The 19,007-nt window shown below is 42.4% G+C and overlaps 2 protein-coding genes and 1 pseudogene across 2 annotated transcripts in view; 2 read left to right on the top strand and 1 right to left on the bottom strand.

The window, feature by feature from the left end:
• The window catches only part of LOC143666991 (zinc finger and SCAN domain-containing protein 25-like), a 36,599-nt gene extending 21,959 nt beyond the window's left edge, over positions 1 to 14,640 (top strand). The window contains exon 6 of the mRNA XM_077140692.1: positions 14,349 to 14,640. Coding sequence (XP_076996807.1) covers positions 14,349 to 14,368 — 20 coding nt within the window. The 3' untranslated portion in view covers positions 14,369 to 14,640. The remainder of the gene's footprint in view (positions 1 to 14,348) is intronic.
• On the top strand, positions 6,219 to 7,253 carry LOC143667001 (dimethyladenosine transferase 1, mitochondrial-like; annotated as a pseudogene).
• A 2,711-nt stretch (positions 14,641 to 17,351) lies between the features above and the next one.
• Positions 17,352 to 18,296, bottom strand: LOC143666657 (putative olfactory receptor 1F12P). The gene has a single exon (XM_077140273.1). It carries the CDS (start codon positions 18,294 to 18,296, stop codon positions 17,352 to 17,354), a length of 945 nt encoding a protein of 314 aa, XP_076996388.1.
• Positions 18,297 to 19,007: the final 711 nt, after the last annotated feature.

A 19,007-nucleotide genomic window follows, 5' to 3' on the forward strand; every position in this document is an offset into this window, starting at 1 on the left:
GTGAGAATATCAAAAATTCAACAAATTTTCCCCTTTCTCACCATTCCCTTAAGGGGACTTTGTGAATACTTTTTATTCACTGTTCAAATCACTCTGGGATTTATTGGGGCATCACTTTGCATAAACCAAGAAAATCTCATGTCCTACCCAAGGTTCCATGTACTTATGGTGTTCAATTAAGCTGTCTATATAAGTTATATTAGGAAATGCACTAGTCAAAATATAAATTTTGTACCAAATAAACGTTTTTTGCTTTAGTCTCACACATAAGTTAAAATTTTTAAATATTAATTACCATCTGTTTTCAGCACCCTGCAGTAATGACATTCCTGTGTTCTTCCTCATGCAAAAACATTTTTTAATTTTGTACATTTAGTCACTATCATTATACACTCTAGGCATTCCTAGATTATACCATCTCAGTCTTTATCGTCTATCTTTTTTTCTGATTTCATTTGTTATGCACTGAATTTTAAAAATATATTTTTATTGAGAAATAGCCACACATGTGCGGGTGATTTCCCAGAGAGCAGGGAAAGAAGAGGGGCACCACATGAGATGAAGAAAAATAAGACACAGTAGAAAAGTGGGGTCAGGGGACTCAAGTCTTTATTGAGACAAGAACCACAAATAGCCTCAGCATAACATATTTATTCTCCAGATCAATAGGAGGTAAAGTTGTATTTTAACCAAGCATTCTCTGAGTTGTTTTTGCTTACTGCATAGGTAAGCGCTCGATGTTTAAACCAAGTTCTCATAACACAACAATATCTTAAGAAACATCTTATTGGGAACTGCAGGGACAAACAGTTTCAGACTCTTGACGTAAACTTCCTCAAGAACCTGGCCTCAGTGGTCTGTTCACTTGGCCGATAAGCATGGCCTGCCAGTGTTTAGAGTTCTTGATTCATAGCCAATCTTCCGAGTCTCCACCATTAGCCTCCAACACGCATGCCCAGTCCAACCATATTATACAATCAGGAGCTCACAATATCGTCGTGTAGTTGTGTATTCTTCATCATGATCATTTTTAGAACATTTGCATTGCTCCAGAAAAAGTAATAAAATGGAAAGAAAAAAAAAGAACTCATAGATCGCCTACTCCTTATCCATCCCTCTCATTGACCCACAGTATTTCAATTGACCCAATTTTTACCCTTTATCTCCCCCTATTACTTATTTTTATCCTTATTATTAGTTTTTACTCTTCTGTCCATACCCTGGATAAAAGGAGCACCACACACAGGGATTTCACAATCACATGTTCACATTGTAAAAGCTGTATAATTATACAGCCGTCTTCAAGAATCAAGGCTACAAGAAACAAAGGGACAAATACTGTATGGTCTCACTGATATGAACAGATATTAGTCAATAAACTTGGAGAATTTCATTGGTAACAGAGACCATCAGGAGGTAGAAATAGGGTAAGATATTGGGTAACTAGAGCTGAAGGGATACAGATTGTGCAACAGGACTGAATGTAAAAACTCAGAAATGGACAGCACAATACTCCCTAACTGTAATACAATTATGTTAAAACACTGAATGAAGCTGCATGTGAGAATGATGGAGGGAGGAGGGCTGGGGGCACAAGTGAAATCACAAAGAAAGAGAGACAATAAGGATTGAGATGGTATAATCTAGGAATGCCTAGAGTGTATAGTGATAGTGACTAAATGTACAAATTTAAAAATGTTTTTGCATGAGGAAGAACAAAGGAATGTCATTACTGCAGGGTGCTGAAAATAGATGGTAACTAATATTTTAAAATTTTACCTTATGTGTGAGACTAAAGCAAAAAATGTTTATTTGGTTACAAAATTTATATTTTGACTAATGCATTTCCTAATATAACTTATGTAGACAGCTTAATTGAACACCATAAGTACGTGGAACGTTGAGTAGGACGTGAGATTTTGGTGGTTTGTCCAGAGTGATGCCCCAATAAATCCCAGAGTGATTTGAAGAGCGAATAAAAAAGTATTTGCAAACTCCCCTGTGGGGAATGATGAGAAAGGGGGAAAATTCAACTTCCCCAAGTTGAATTTTTGATATTCTCACAAGCAGTGTGGACAATTAAAGCCGTAGGTGGAACCCCCAATCTTGGGGTTTGTTCAAATGAACCTTAACCCCACAAAGGATAGGTCAAGCCTGTTTAAAATTAGGCATAAGAGTTACCCGCAAGAGAACCTCTTTTGTTGCTCAGATGTGGTCTCTCTTTCTCCAGCCAACACAACAAGCAAACTCACCACCCTCCCCCTGTCTACGTGGGACATGACTCCCAGGGGTGTGGACCTTCCTGGCAATGTGGGACAGAAATCCTAGAATGAGCTGAGACTCGGCATCAAGGGATTGAGAAAACCCCTAGAATGAGCTGAGACTGAGCATCAAGGGATTGAGAAAAACTGCTTGACCAGAAGGGGGAAGAGTGAAATGAGACAAAATAAGTGTCAATGGCTGAGAGATTCCAAACAGAGTCGATAGGTTATCCTGGAGGTTATTCTTACACATTAAATAGATATCACCTTGTTAGTCAAGATGTAATGGAGAGGCTGGAGGAAACTGTCTGAAAATGTGGAGCTGTGTTCCAGTAGCCATGTTTCTTGAAGATAATTGTATAATGATATAGCTTTCACAATATGACTGTGTGATTGTGAAAACCTTCTGTCTGATGCTCCTTTTATCTACCTTATAACAGATGAGTAAAACGTATGGAATAAAAATAAGTAATGGGGGGAACAAATGTTAAAATACATTTAGAGTGAAATGCTGATGATCGGTGACGGGGATGGGTGGGGGGTATGGTATGTATGAATTTTTTTCTGTTTTCTTTTTATTTCTTTTTCTGAATAGATGCAAATGTTCCAAGAAATGATCATGCTGATGAATATGCAACTATGTGTTGATATTGTGAATTACTGATTATATATGTAGAACGAAATGATCAAAGGTTATAAAAGTTTTCATTTGTTTGGTGTTTTTTGTTTTTTTAAAATAATTAATAAAAAATGGTGGAAGAGGAAGAAGAGAAGAAGGGATTGTTTAAATAGCTATCCAGTGAAAACTGGCTACGAGAGGTCATGTGGAAATTTCTATGCTAAAATCTGCTCTGAAGATTAATCTCCTGAGGTAGTTGTGGAGGGCCAGGAGCTGTCAATCAGGCCCAAGCAGGAACAATCAATCAGGCCCAAGCAGGGAAAGTTCCCACACCATTGGGGCAGAATGTCCCCGAGAGTTAAACAATAACCAGCGTTAAGAAACAGAGAATGGGATGTGTTTTGGCAACAGCTAACGGCATTTTTCTGCTTCTGTGATACACTTGCTTGCTAGCAACTGCAAAACCACAACACAATTTTAGCCTTTAGAAGCACACCTTGAAAACCTCTAGGGGCTGCTCTCTGAATCTTCCTTCTTAGAAGTTTCTGGGGCAGTCGCCGGCCGGCTAATAAAGACTCCAAATTGGCTTGCAGTTTTTGAATTATGTGGTCTCTCTTTCGGTGCGCCCCACAACAGTAGTAAGGTGGGGATACTGTCTATGATATAAATTATCTTCAAAAAATATTGTTCCCCAAATGAATCACACTAAGTCAAGGTGTTAATAATGGGGGTGCATGGTGGGGAGGGGGATAAGGTGGGAACTGTGTATTTTCTGCATGTGTTTTCCTGGAAGCCTAAAACTTCTCTAGTAAAATTAAAAAAAAAAAAAGAAAAGAGAATCAAGGCTACAGGAATACGATTCAACAGTTTCAAATACTTCCTTCTAGCCACTCCAATACACCATAAACTAAAAAGGGATATTTCTATAATGCATAAGAATAACCTTCACAATAGCCTCCTGTCATGGTCAGGTTCATGTGTCAACTTGGCCAAGTGGTGGTCAAGTGTTTGTCTGGTTGGGCAAGCGCTGGCCTGTCTGTTGCAATGAGGACATTTCATAGAATTAGATCATGATCACGTCAGCTGCATCCATAGCTGATTCCATTTGTAATCATCCAAAGGGGCGTGTCTTCTGCAATGAGTGATGCTCAATCTAATCATGGGAAGCCTTTTAAGGAGGATTCAGAAGAGACAGGCTCTATTCCTGCTTCAACCGGCGAGCGTCTCCTGTGGAGTTTGTCCAGACCCTCCATCGGAATCATCGGCTTCACAGCCTGCCCTGTGGATTTTGGACTCTGCGTTCCCCCGGTCACATGAGACACTTTTATAAATTTTATATTTGCGAGTGTTCCCTGTTGACTCAGTTTCTCTAGAGGACCCTAACTAATACATCTCCCGATTCTCGTCGTTTGAAATCTCTCAGCCACTGAGACTTTGTTTTGTCTCATTTCTCTCTTCCCCTTTCTGCAGACAGCTGCTCGAGGTCATGGCCAGGATGCTCTTTTTGGCACTAGGGGATAGGTAAACCGGAAACAAAAATGGAAATGCTGTACCCCTTGGGAAGCCTGCATTTTCCACTTTTCACATGCCGTTGATCTTCCAGAACCTAAGACATCAGACTTGGGAACTTTGTGCAGCTTGCTGTTTACAGTGGAGGTCTGTGTCTCCCATACATCCCTGGACTCTTTCTTAGAAACAAGGTTCACCTTAAAGGGGACTTTTTTTTTTTTTTCTGTCCTTGGTATGTTAATTTTTTTTATTAACAAAACATTAAGATATCATTCCATTCTACATATACAATCAGTAATTCTTAATATCATCACATAGTTGCATATTCATCATTTCTTAGAACATTTGCATCGATTTAGAAAAAAATAAAAAGACAACAGAAAAAGAAATAAAACGATAATAGAGAAAAAAAAGTTATACATACCACACCCCTTATCCCTTGCTTTCATTTACCACTAGCATTTCAAACTAAATTTATTTTAACATTTGTTCCCCCTATTATTTATTTTTATTCCATAGGTTCTACTCTTTTGTTGATGTGGTAGATAAAAGGAGCATCAGACACAAGGTTTTCACATTCACAGAGTCACATTGTGAAAGCTATATCATTATACAATTATCTTCAAGAAACATGGCTACTGGAACACAGCTCTACATTTTCAGGCAGTTCCCTCCAGCCTCTCCACTACATCTTGAACAACAAGGTGATATCTACTTAATGCATAAGAATAACTTCCAGGATAACCTCTCCACTCTGGAATCTCTCAGCCATCGACATTTTGTCTCATTTCACTCTTCCCCCTTTGGTGGAGAAGGTTCTCTCTAAAGGGAACTTTTTAACTGCTCAGTTTTTCACTATTTTAAAGAGTTTGCTGATAGACAACTCCTGATAATACTTGCTACCTATCATTTTCTAATTGCTCTAATCAAGTTAACCCTTAATTTTATTTAGTGAAGTGGACTAAGCTAGGACTTTCTGAATTGTACATATGTGGTTTTATTAAATAAAAATCATGTAAAATTGTTTTTAAAAAGTTAGCCTAATTTTAAAATTGTTGAATATGAAGTGACAGTCAAGTGTCCATATGAAAATTCCCAACAGGTTGTTAAATATCGGGAACCGATCTTCCAAAGGAAGGTCAGGGTTGAAAGTCCAGGTTTTTTTTGTTTGTTTGTTTTGTTTTTTAATCCAGCTGACATGCTGGAATTAGACACCACAAAAGCATCTACTGAACACCCCTAGTGTATGCACAGAGTGCATACACCCACACACCAGTCCTTAAGGATACCTGCAGGAGCTCCAGTAGAGCTCTCCCCAGATGCCCACATCACCCCGGAGTCCTTGCCTGTCACTAGCTTCCCTGCCAAGCCAGAGCCCTCCCCAACTCCAAACGGGGTCCAAAATACCTCTCAAGTCAATCCCCCCTGACTCTGATCACACCTCTACTTTGAAGCCCTTTACACTTCAGGAAACTGACGAGCAAGCAGTAGGGCAGGAAATTAGATCATGCCTGGTGGACTTCAGAAGATATTTTCATCCCAGAATAATGGCATCAGACTCAAGACTCAATGCAATGGATCCAGCTATGATCCAGCCCCATTGTCTTGGGACTTTCCCCTACTCTTCTTGACACTGCTGAGGATATTGCTGCCTCTGGGAGAAAGCCAATACCCAGTAGGATGAGCCACTCTCAGTTTGCCTTGTGTGTATGAACAGTTTTTTTTTAATGGTGGAGTTGGCAAGTTCCTTGTTTTATTTTATGCTCAAGGTGGAAGCTGCCCTTTGTATACTCCTGACCAGAAAGCCTAAACGGCATCTGCTGGGGCTAATGGCTGCTCCTGGTGCACTCAGCTAACTTTCCACCTCCTGCCTTTGCCCAAGATTCGAGAGATTATTAAATTGTTCAGACTACAAGCAATGAAGCAGCTCAGCCTTCATTGAATTTCCTCCTTGACTTGAGGCTGATGGGAGGTAGTTCCAGACCCTAGGTACTATTATTTACCCTTCCTATGGGAACCAAAGTGAAGGGAGAATAAGGGACTTGTCTGAGATAACATTGTAAGAAAAGCTGGCAATCTGACAAATGCTTATGTTGATGAAGTGGGTCCCAGTGCAGGGGGAATCACCAGACCTGTTCTCACTGCCAATGTTGCTGAACTTCTGGTGCTTGAAAAGGACACTCAGTTTATTCCTGGATTGCAGATGCTTTCTGATGCAGCACCTGGAAAACTGAGAATTGTCCATGGAGATGTGTTGACATATAAAATAGAAAAGGCTTTTCCAGAAAGTCTTAAAAGACTGTGGGAAAGCGATCCTTCAAATGTACATATTATTGGAAATCTTCCTTTTAGTCTATCAGCTCGGCTGATTATCAAGTGGCTTGCAAATGTTTCTTGTAGAAATGGATCCTTCGCTTATGGTAGAACCCAGGTGACTTTGGCTTTTCAAGAGGAAGTAGCAGAGAGGCTCACTGCCAACACAGGAAGCAAACAGCACAGTCATGGCCCAATACCTTTGCAATATTTGGAACATCTTTACAATTCCAGGTGAAGCATCTGTCCCCAAACCAGAGGTGGATGCGGAAGTGGGAGTGGTCTACTTCATTCCGTTGTCCAACCCAAGATCAAACGGCCATTCAAGCTGGTGGAAAAAGTTGTGCAGAATCCAAAGGAAATACAGCTACCGAGGGCTTGGAATGTTATTCCCTGGAGCTCAGTGCTTAGAAAGCACTAGAAAACTGTCAGGTTGGCAGATAAGGACCCAACTCTTTGGCCCCATTAGCTCTTTCTCTCCCATTTTAAAAGCTTCTGTGATGTGTATAGAAAAATGTGTGATGAAGATCCACACCTCTTTACTTATAACTTCAGACAAGAACTTGGGAACAGAAAAGGCACAAATCTGGGAAAAGAGGATGATATGAGAGTTACAGACTTCAGCAGCTACTTTAGGTGCCCAAAACCTACAGAATGTTGATTTTCACAGTGCCAACCATCTTATATGTGTATTCTTTTGTCTTCTACAGAATAAAAGTACCATTTGCCAGATATGGCGTATTTTCCTTTTTTTTTTGTAATTTTAATTTGCATTTATTTTAAACTGAATTTATTCCCGACCCATGAGTTTATTTTAATTATTTAATTTTTTTAAAAAAACATAAACAAACACAAACATTCTTCCCACATAATCATTCCATTCTACATAATCAGTAATTCACAATATCATCACATAGTTGTATATTCATCATCATGATCATTTCTTAGAACGTTTGTATCAATTCAGAAAAGGGAAAAAAAACAGAAAAAAATTCATGTATACCATACCCCTTACCCCTCCCTTTCATTGATCACCAGCATTTCAATCTACTAAATTTATTTTAACATTTGTTCCCCCTATTATTTATTTTTAATCCATATGTTTTACTCATGTGTCAAAAAGGTAGATAAAAGGAGCATCAGACACAAGGTTGTCACAGTCACACAGTCACATTGAGAAGGCTATATCATTATACAATCATCTTCAAGAAACACTGAGCCATTAAGTTTTTGTTTCTTCAGTTTCTTCTGGGATATCTTTTTCTTCTGTGCAACCTCCTCTTCTGGTTTAGGAACAATTTGTTCTTTTTTCAGAAAGGATCATCTCAATGGGGCAAGGGGAACTCTTGTATGGGTTAATCCAACCATGAACTCTGTAAGTCCTGAGGAGCATCTTAAGAGATTTGTTCATGTGGATGTGCTCAATGCCAAGAGAATCTACATCTAAACCCTTCAGTGCAGCATTGCTCTCTGCATTTTTTAGCATGTGCAACAAAAATTCAGCACTCTTTGCTGCGTCCAGCCCTACTGTTTGGCCTGGGCACACCTACCAACACCGCCATTGGAACGACGGAACGGAACACATTGCTTCTGTAAGGTGACATCTTTCAGATACTTGGTGGCTTTTCAAATATGCACACCCTTGATGGCCTGAGCAGTTTCTCGGGCGTTCTTAAAGTGAACACGAAGATTTGAACCTCTTGATTTGCATGATTTTGTAGGGTTTTCTGGGTCAAGTGACTTAGCAAACCGTTTTTAGCGATCACCTCGGGCCGCTTATGGGAAGAGCAGCATATTTTTCTTTTACTGGACAGTTTTGTAGAAAAAAGAAAAAGAAAAGAATACTCCTGACCAAGATTTTGTCCTTCAGGTTTTTAAATGGAGGTTCCCAAAGTGTCATCCAAAGAGCAGTTGCATCAAAATCGCCTGGGGGGAATTTTTAAAAAATATATTTGCAGATGGAGCAATTTTCCACTGGGATCTAGGAATCACCTAGGAAGCTTCATTTTACCCGGCTCCTCAGGTGATGATGGTGTTTCTAAATTTTGAGAACAATCACTGTATCGGGTGGAACACTGCAATGTCACCAGAGCCTTAATTCAAACATTTGAATGAATTCTGAAGTTTCCAGAGCAGGAACGAAGTGGCCTTACAAATGGGCTAGACGTCATCTTCATAGCACAGTGGCTATTTTACTACTTCCAATGGGCAGCTGGAACATATGAGTCTCCTCAACAATACAGAATAGTTACATCCTGGGCTCTCACTGGACTTTGGTGTGTATGTGTGTGTGTGTGTCTGTGTCTGTGTGTGATATAAATCCATTCGCCACTATGTCTCGGCACTTAGCACAATGCCCAGTGTTCTAGTTTGCTAGCTGCCAGAATGCAATATACCAGAAATGGAATGACTTTTAAAAAGGGGGATTTAATAAGTTACAAGTTTACAGTTCTAGGGCTGTGAAATTGTCCAAATTAAAACTAGTCTATAGAAATGTCCTATCTAAGGCATCCAGAGAAAGATACCTTGGTTCAAGAAGGCTGATGATGTTCAGGGTTTCTCTCTTAGCTGGAAGGGCGCATGCGAACATGGCAACATCTGCTAGCTTCCTCTCCAGGCCTCCTGCTTTCTGAAGCTCCCCGGGAGGTGTTTTCCTTCTTCATCTCCAAAGGTCGCTGGCTGGTGGACTCTCTGCTTTGTGGTTCTGTGGTTTTCTGAAATTTTTGCCAAAATACTTCTTCTCTTATATGATTCCAGTAAATAATCGAGACCCACGTAGAATGAGTTGGAGACGTCTCCATCTAATCAAGTTTCATATCCACAATTGATTGAGTCACATCTCCGTGGAGGTAACCTAATCAATTTTTCCAGCCTATAGTACTGAATTGAAGAAACGGCTGCTCCCACAAGACTGATTAGGATTAAAACATGGCTTTTCTAGGGTGCATAAATCCTTTCAAACTGGCACACCCAGCTTAACAAAGTTGCTTCACAAAGGGTTTTACAAGGAATCAGTGCCTTTGCAACAGCTTCTAATATCTCCTTCTCTGCCTTCCTCCATAATTTTCCTGGTTACAGTTACTCTACCCCACTTTCGCATCCCCGTTATGGGGGCAGTAGATGAACCACCTTCTTTTGGGCACTCCAGGAGGGCAACACTATGGAAAAGGCTTGAGTTCTGATGCAGTGGGCATGGAGGGCACAGCAAAGCAGGAGTCACGGAGCTGGGAGAGGCGGGTGTTATGGGTGAGTCATTAGAAACTCTTGAACAGGACCCTGACATCTGTAGGTTGTTCTGAAATCTGTGCCAGCAAAAGCTTGTCTTTAACGATGTTCTTTGTAATTAACTGATAGCTCGTTGCTCTGCCTGACCACCGAGGAGGCCACATTGGGTAGCGAGGGCATTGATGGGAAGCCATGGCGATAACAAAGGAGGGTCTGGGAAAGAGAACAGCCTCCATGGCAGACTGAAAATCTGTCCCAGCCCAGAAGCTGGGTTCCACGGAAGATGTGACTGGGTTCTAGATAGTTTGGAATCTCTATTTTGGGAAAATTTCCTCCCTTTTGCTTCTTTTTCAGTGAGTTGTTTTCTTTTATTGCACCTTGGGTCCCAAGTAAAAAATGTAAGGCTGATAATTCTCTTGTGCTCAACTAACGTGAAAGCTTGTTATGATTTGTTGAATGAAAAGGAAGAATAAAGGAGGGCACCTGGTTGGAGAAATGGTGTGAGTGTAGGGGGGGGACATTTGTGGATCAGGGGACACTGTGTTTGTGATAGGAGAGGCCACGACAAGGGACATGAGTCCTTTATTATGCCAAAGGTGGCAAAAATAACTGTCCTTATCTTTCTTATTCCTTTTTATCTTTTCTCAGTTTTAATATCTATTTCCCAACATCCTCCTACGAAAAATGTTCCATTGTCCTACCTACTCTTTATCTGTATGGCATCGACTCCAGGAGCCATTTAAGGGGAGACCTGTTCCTCTACTACAACTTGCTTAGACCATGTCCTGGTCAGAGTTACCTTGATTCATATAGAAAACACTCACTTACACCATAGCTTAACATCATTTCCTTAGTCATTGTTCTAGTTTGCTAACTGCCAGAATGCAATATACCAGAAACGGAATGGCTTTTCAAAAAGGGATTTTAAGAAGTTTCTGGTTTACAGTTCTAAGGCCGAGGAAATGTCCCAAATAAAGCAAGTCTATGGAAATGTCCAATCTAAGGCATCCAGGGAAAGATACCTTGGTTCAAGAAGGCTGATGATGTTCAGGGTTTATCTCTCAAGTGGAAGGGCACATGGCGAACACAGTTAGGATTTCTTTCTTGGTTGGAAGGGCACATGATCTAATCAGTTGAAGGCTTTTAAAGAGAAAGATAGACTCACTTCTTCAGCCAGCGAGCCTCTCCTCTGAAGTTTGTCCAGACCCTTCATCGGAGCCACCAGCTTCTCAGCCTGCCCTATGGATTTTGGACTCTTCCATTACCATGGTTGCATGAGACACCTTTATATCTCATATTTACAGATCTCTCCTATTGGTTCTGTTTCTCTAGAGAACCCTAACACACCTGTTTTCCAAGTTTACTGCAGAAAGGAAAGGGGACTGGAAAATTGCACGAGATGTTTTCAGTGCCAAACCTCAAGTGACTTACACCGTTTTCAATTTGCATTCTGCCAGCCAAACAGCTGCTGGAGAGGCCGGGAATCGCGGCCTTCCTGTGTGCCCGGAACAGGAAGTATGTGATGATGCGTCCTTGTCTTCCCACGAGTGCTGCACAGTCTGCTTTATTAACCTTTATTTGGAATTTGCCCTCAAACTCATTGCAAGACCAGAACTATAGAAGAAGCAGGGTTTGTGCTGTGTTTAGTTTGGAATCTGCTAGAGGTAACATTTTATTTTCCTTGCAAGGTGAAACACTCAACTTTTCCCACAACAAGCACAGTCCATCGATCAAATGGCTGCATGATGGTCTGTGTGCAGCACAGTTGGAGATTATCTCTCAGGGAGAGTAATGAGGGACATTGTATTAAATAGCCTAAGAAGCAGGCATACCAATCAGGAAGGTCTTTGCTGCTCTTAGCAATCACAAGAGATAGAATTCCCCATTTCCCCCAACTTTCTGGTGTCTTAACAGTTCTTTTGCTTACTGTGCTTCTAAACTCACATAATATAAATATCCTTATTTTACCAAAACCATATTTTCAAAATTCAATGTAACATATAATAGGATTTTTCCCTCAAAATGTTTATAACTTATACTGTGCCTTGTTTTCTTTACTTTCAACCAAGGTGAATACAAATGTGAAGTTTATAGTTTCTATTTTCACAATGGAAATTGGAGTCTTGTGGATGAATGCCTAGGGAGAGAAGAGGATCTGTGACACAGCCTTAGATCATACCCCCATATAAGGACTGGCAAGAGAAAGAGCCTGCTGAGGAGGCTGATAAAGACCGGTGAGAGAGAAGAAAATCAGGAGTGTGTGGTGTCAAGAGAACCAAGGAGGACGATGCTTTCTGAAGGAAAGAGTGATCAAGGGTCAGATGTGGCCGAGAGGTCAAACAAGATAAAGACTGAAGAATGTCCGTTGGCTTTATCAACATGGAAACCCATTGGTGACACTGGCAAGAGCAATGACAGTTGGGTAATGGGGGGGAGCCAGATTCCAGTGGGTTGTTGATCTCGCCCTTGAATTCTGACTCATGTACACAGCTACCTACTTGAAGATATTACACTGGACTATGAAATAGGCGTCTCAATCTTACCATACCACATATGAAACCAGACTCTTCATTATTTTACCATCATCCACATCTTAGTGAATTGACATTCCATTCTCCCAGTTGCCTAGGCCACAAAGTCCAGATGCCTTTTTCTCATACCCCACATCCAAACCATCAGCAAATTCTGTTGGCTCTACATATATATCTGTATATATCAAAATATATACAGAGTCTGGCAACTTCTCAGTACCTCCAACACTTCCAGACAGGTCCAAGCTACTATCTTCTATCCTGGACAATTTTAATAACCTCCTAATTAAAATTTCCCCTCTGTTACCTCTTCTCAATATAAGAACCAGATAATCTTTTAAAAATGTTTCTATTTTGAAATCATTTCAAACTTCTAGGAAACTTGAAAATATAATACAAAAATAATACAGAAAACTCCAATATACCCCCTACCCAGATACCCAGGTTTATAACTTTTAACATTTTTGCCACATTTGTTAGATCACTGTCATTGTTCTCTCTATATATCTATTTTCTAAACATATCAGAGTAGGTTGCATACATCCTGCTTCATTACCATTAATTACTTCCATGTATACTTCCTAGAAACAAGGATATTAACTTATGTAATCACACTAATTAGAACCAGATAATCTTTTTAAAATATAAACAGAATTATGTCACCTTTCTGTTTAGAACTTTCTAAAGTCTTCCATTCTCAGAAGAAAAGCCAAAGTCCTTACTTAGCTGACCATTCTTCCTAGCACATGCCAAGCTTGCCCCCACTCCAGAGCTTTGCTTTTGTGCTTCTCTTTGCCCAGAGCATTCTTCCTCCAGAACTTCACACAACTTTCTCCCTCTCTTCATTTGAGTTTCTGTGCTGAGGGACTTTCCCTAACTGCCCGTGATGGTGCTAAAACATGCCTGCAAATTCTTTGACATTCTTGTCATCAAGAGATGGAGTCTCATTTTCCTTCTCTTGAGTGTGGCCCAGCTTTTGAGTCCCACTTCTAATAATTAAGCGTGAAGGCAGTGATGCTGTTTTACTCCTGGGGCCAGATCCTCGTGGGAAGTATGTGGGATGCTCTCCCTGGGCACAGAACCAGCAGGCTGCGAGGAAGCCCGAGCTACATCAGCAGGTCACACAATCCAGCACCGGTCCTAGCCGTGGTGCCCACTCAGAGAGGGGAGCTCTTTGAGATGAGCCGAGCTCCAGCTCCCATGTGACTGCAACCATGTGAGAGACCCCGAGAGAGACCTGTCTCGCTGAGCCCCGCCACCCCCAGAACTGTGCGGGTTGCAATGTGTGACTGTCGTGGTTTTAAGCCAGTAAATTTGGGCTGGTTTGTTACGCAGCAGGGGGTAACTGGAACACAGCACTTCCGCGCGGTCCCTGATTGTCGTACCCAGATTTATTCTTCTTTAGGGCACCTGTTAGCTGATATGCTAGATAGTTAGTTATGTCATTATTTAGTTTTCTGCTCTCCTTCCTTACACCCTAACGTCAGCTGTGTTCGTTTTGTTTGCCACTGTAGCTCCAGTGCCTGGAACATAATAGACCCTTGAGTTCAAATTGTTTTTGTTAAATGAATGTACCTGTGGCCCCGCGGTGTGGAAGATGCATCCAGAGTTGACAGAAAAAGCATGGGAGAGAAACTGTTACAAGATTTGTTGCTCGCCGTACACAAAATATTTATTATATTTTTACCATCCTTGTTATTCTTGCAGAGGTTTCCCCTTCCCTTCTAGTAGTCCTTAACAATGTTATTTTTCTTTTGATGTGGATCATAGAACTATTTCTTTTAAAACTATCAATTTGTAAAATAGAAATGACCATTCTGGTGTATTTGTGGGATTGGTTTTAAGCTTCTGAGCATGTAAGAGTGACTAGAGCTTCTGCGCTTTTTACAGTTGCACCATGTGCAGGATGAGAGAGAACATTCCAGCTCCTGCACCCCTCGGCAATCAGGCTCCAGGCCAGGCCCAGAGTCTATGGGAAGTGTTCCCCACCATAAGCACCCCCTTGGGAGAGAGGACCCTGAGCCGGAAAACTTCTCGACTCACCAGTGGGCAAGGTTACTTGAAGGTGTTTCAAGCCTATTCAAGCAGCTTCTCTTTTTCTTCAAGTTCAATTCCATTTGTTTTTTTACATTGGGGTCACACCATTGCATTATTCACCATTATAGCAAATGCATATTAAAGAAAGAGCTCTTCTCCACGTTGACGTCATCTTCCTTTTCACATTATTTTTGCAAGTTTGAGGTGAGATTTTGTTAGCATTACTGTGGCTTTATGGTTAGAGACCCAGGAAAAGCTGAGTCCTGCCCTGGCAATCATCCCAACTCCTGAAGGAAACAATATGCTCAAGGGATAATAGCAGACTGGGGTTCAAGGTACCACTTTAGAAGGATCTGAGCCAAATCCCAAATCCTCCATCACTGGGCTCATTGGCAAAAGGTGGGCTGGAAAACAATTTAGGCCCACCCTCTCCCTACCCTCACCCCAAATCTGATCTGAGGACCTGCACGGTCAGGCATGTGTATGTGAGGGTGGGGAGAGAGAGACAGAGAGAAAGGGTAGGGGGTTGGGGAGGTAACTGGCTACCAAGTGGGCACTCCAACCAGCCACATGGGATTAGATGAAGGGACCGGGCTGGAAGATACTGTATTTGGGGCATAGTAACCCTGTCTTTCATAAAATGTGGGCCAATGAACTACTTGGGCTCTGATCAACTGGATAAGTAATTCTTTTTCCTTGGGTGGGGTTGGGGAGACATATAAAGAATAGGTTAAGGCAGAATCACGAGGAGAAAGGTTAACTGTTGTTTTCTCCAATGTTTGCCATCACCATTACTGCCATTGTCAACATTATTCTCGCCATCAACATCTATAGCAGCATAGTTTTTTTTGTTTTTCTGTTTTTGTTTTTGTTTTTATAGCAGCATAGTTTTATTGAGTCATTGTTTTATACTAGGGACTGTGCTAGATTATTCTGGGGAGAAGAAGAATGTTATTTAGATGAAGAGGATCTTTTATACAACTTAAAAGGGCTAATAATCCTGTATGGGGTGAACTTGGGGGTAAACCATGTATATTGCAAAGCAGAGTATGAAATGGGCTGAAACGGAATTCAAGTTCTCTGGAGTTCCAGTGGGGAGAAAATACCTTCTTTTGACCAGGGAGACTTGAGGGTGGCTTCATGAAGGACATGGTAGTTGATCTAAGCCTTGAAGGACCAGTGGAATTTTGAGCAAAAGAAATGGGTAAGTTGGGCCTGCTGGAAACTCACAAGGAGGGGCTAAAATCATGGCGTGTTTGATAGAATGGTAAGTTTCCGACTGACTCGGGCCAGATGGCTAGTAATTAGAGGGGCCTAATCCAGAAGCCAGTGTTATGATCTTCTGTGGAGTGCTGTTTCTTCTACCACAACCACTGCAAATAACTCAGGCAGCCTAGGATATTATCTTTTTGGACAATTTTACCATATACAACTTCTCCAGCCATAAACTTTTTTTGTTTGTTTTGTGTGGGCAATCAAATCCGGGTCTCCAGTATGGCGGGTGCTACCTCTGCCTATGTAGCGACCCGTGGCCCACCCATAAACTCATTTTTATGAGGGCTTTATCCCTTGTCTCCTTCTCTAAATCAACTTTCAGAGAGGTACGTTCAGAACGGTTATGAAGACCCGTCTCCTTTATATTCTTTGTATCTAGGGAACTGACTCCAGGTCTAGCCTCCTGTCATGGTTAGGGACAGGTGTCAACTTGGCCAAGTTGTGGTACCTGTTCATCTGATTGGGCAAGCGCTGGCCTGTCTGTTGCAATGAGGACATTTCATAGGATTAGGTCATGATCACGTCAGCTACATCCACAGCTGATTCCACTTGTAATCAGCCAAAGGAGAGTGTCTTCTGCAATTAGTGATGCTAAATCCAATCATGGGAAGCCTTTTAAGGAGGACTCAGAGGAGACAGGTTGCATTCCTGCTTTGGCTGGTGAGCCTCTCCTGTGGAGTTCGTCCAGGCCATCCATTGGAGTCATCGGCTTCGCAGCCTGCCCTGTGGATTTTGGACTCTGCGTTCCTACGGTCACGTGAGACACTTTCATAATTTTATATTTGCAAGTGTTCCCTGTTGGATCTGTTTCTCTAGAGAACCCTAACTAATACACCTCCCTTCTCTTTGTACCATGTGGATGGCAGACCTTTCTTTCCTAAGAAAAAATAAAACACATAAGAGGGACAGTGTGGGCAGGGTGTCTTCTTAGGTGCTCAGCTGGGTTAGTGGTGAGACATGCACAAATACTAGGGTCACTGAACCCCATCAGGCAGGATCCAAGGCCAAGAGTCGAAAAGCTTCAAGGGTCCCTATCAAGCCTGTCCCCAGAGACAGTTTCAACCTGGAATGTGGAGATGATGGTTGGGGAGGTGGGGTGTAGCAGGGGTAATATGTGAGTAGAAGTCACGTGCACCAGTTTGGCTACTGAGATGCATAAGGGTTAGGGATTTGAGGAACTGTGAGGGAGTGGGTGTGAGAAACTCTCAGAAGGCATCTGTTTGGCACAGACTAGAAGCACAGGTCAGGGGCTTCTATGAGTTTGCCTTCTTCCTGTGAAATGTAAAACCTTTGCAAACCAGATTTCCTGCAGATGTAGGAGATTTGCAGACAAAGCTAATTTGCATCCAGATACAAGATTCTCGGTCTTTAAAGGAGGGTTCATTTCCTTCTTAGTAGTCTGGGAATACTCTGTGCAGGGACCAAGAAGTTTTGGACTTGCAAATTCCCCTTAGTTATTTCCGCTATGGTGGGGTTCCCCTGCCATGTTGAAAGTCTAGGACAATGAGTCCCCCTGTATGTGGGTCTACCCCTGAGGTTCACTCCCCCTCAGCATAAAGGCCTGAGGGGGACTGTGCAGTGTCACAGCCCACAAGATGAAATCTTCAGGCTGAACAGTTTCTTCAGAGCTCCTTTCATGTCCTTGTTCCTCAGGCAGTAGATGAACGGATTCAGCGTGGGGGTCACCACCATGTACATCACTGAAGCCAATGAATCCTTCTCAGCTGAGTGGGAGGATGAAGGACTCAGATAGACTCCTGTGATGGTCCCATAGAAGAGAATGACTACCGTGAGGTGGGAGCTGCAGGTGGAAAAAGTCTTTTGCTTGCCCCGGGCAGAGGGGACCTTGAGTATAGTGGACACAATGTAGATGTAGGAGATGAGAATGCCAAGGAAGGGAATGAGGACTATCAGCCCCCCCACCAGCAGAATCATGAGCTGGTTGAGTTGGGTGTTGGAACAGGACAGCTGGAGCAGGGGAATGAGGTCACAGAAGAAATAAGGGATGACATTGCTGGCACAGAACTCCAGTTGGGCCATGAGGAGCGTGTGCAGCAAGGAGTGGAAATTTGCAATGAGCCAGGAGCTCCCCAGCATCAAGGCACAGATTTGCAGGCTCATCGTGGTGGAGTAGTGTAGGGGGTGACAAATGGCCACATAGCGGTCATAAGCCATCGCCGTCAGGAGGAAGTTGTCTAGATTGGCAAGCAAAATGCAGAAGTAGATCTGAGTGAGGCAACCACCATAGGAAATGGACTGGGTCTGCGTGTGGATGTTTACAAGCATCTTGGGGACTGTGGCGGAGATGAAGCAGAAATCCACCAGGGAGAGGTTGCTGAGGAAGAAGTACATGGGCGTGTGGAGATGGGAGTCTGAGCCAATGGCCAAGATGATGAGCAAGTTCCCTGCTGTGCCAACCAGGTACATGACAAGGAAGAGCCCAAAGATCAGCTCCTGACTTCTTGGCTGGCTGGAGAGCCCTAGAAGGATGAACTCAGAGGCACTTGTGTGGTTTCCAATTGCCATGGTCCACTGATCCTGCTGGGAGGTCCAGGCCAATCACTATAGAGAGGGTGGGGTTTCCCATGCCTCCCTCCTTCTCACATGCATTTCTTAACCCATATCTGCTCACATTTCATACAACACCCAATGAAGGCCATCAAAAGAAAAGCCTCATCTAGGAAGTTCTATGGCTCCCAAAGACCCCAAAGTCAGGGTTGTAATTTTCTCACCACCAAAATGCTGCTGATCCTCACAAAACTCCCTCTGCCATCCCTCAGAGGAGAGACCTTGTGACATAATGTTCAGGCACTCAATGGTGGCAACAAAGGGGGGGAACTTAAGGTGTCTTAAACCCCCTAATTTCCTTCACACTCCCATTCTTTCATATGAATAAGTGATGTTATCTCAAAATAATAAAGAACAATAGAAATGTGGCTCCTCCCACTTCCAACATGATTGCCACCCACAGGTCTTTCCTGTACAGGATTCTGGAATTACGAGGCACATGCTATAGGACCAGCAGGTATTGTTTGCACCCAATAAAACTTCTTCCCCTCCAGATGGTTTTCCTCCCTGGTTCCCCCAACCACGAGAAGCCCAGGGCTCAGGGGGCTCAGGCTGCCACTCATCACTAACTCTGGGATGCCTTGGTCCTGGTGGTGATGCTGTGTGGGATGGAGTAGGTTAAGGCAAGGCTGGACAGAAGAGCCTGCTGGCTGCCACAGCTCAGCCAGT

Source organism: Tamandua tetradactyla, chromosome 23, assembly GCF_023851605.1.
Source record: "Tamandua tetradactyla isolate mTamTet1 chromosome 23, mTamTet1.pri, whole genome shotgun sequence".
In the NCBI taxonomy this organism is placed as follows: domain Eukaryota; kingdom Metazoa; phylum Chordata; class Mammalia; order Pilosa; family Myrmecophagidae; genus Tamandua; species Tamandua tetradactyla.

Coding starts and splice junctions, on each gene's coding strand:
- LOC143666657 (XM_077140273.1), bottom strand. CDS start 18,296: ATGGCAATTGGAAACCACACAAGTGCCTCTGAGTTCATCCTTCTAGGG.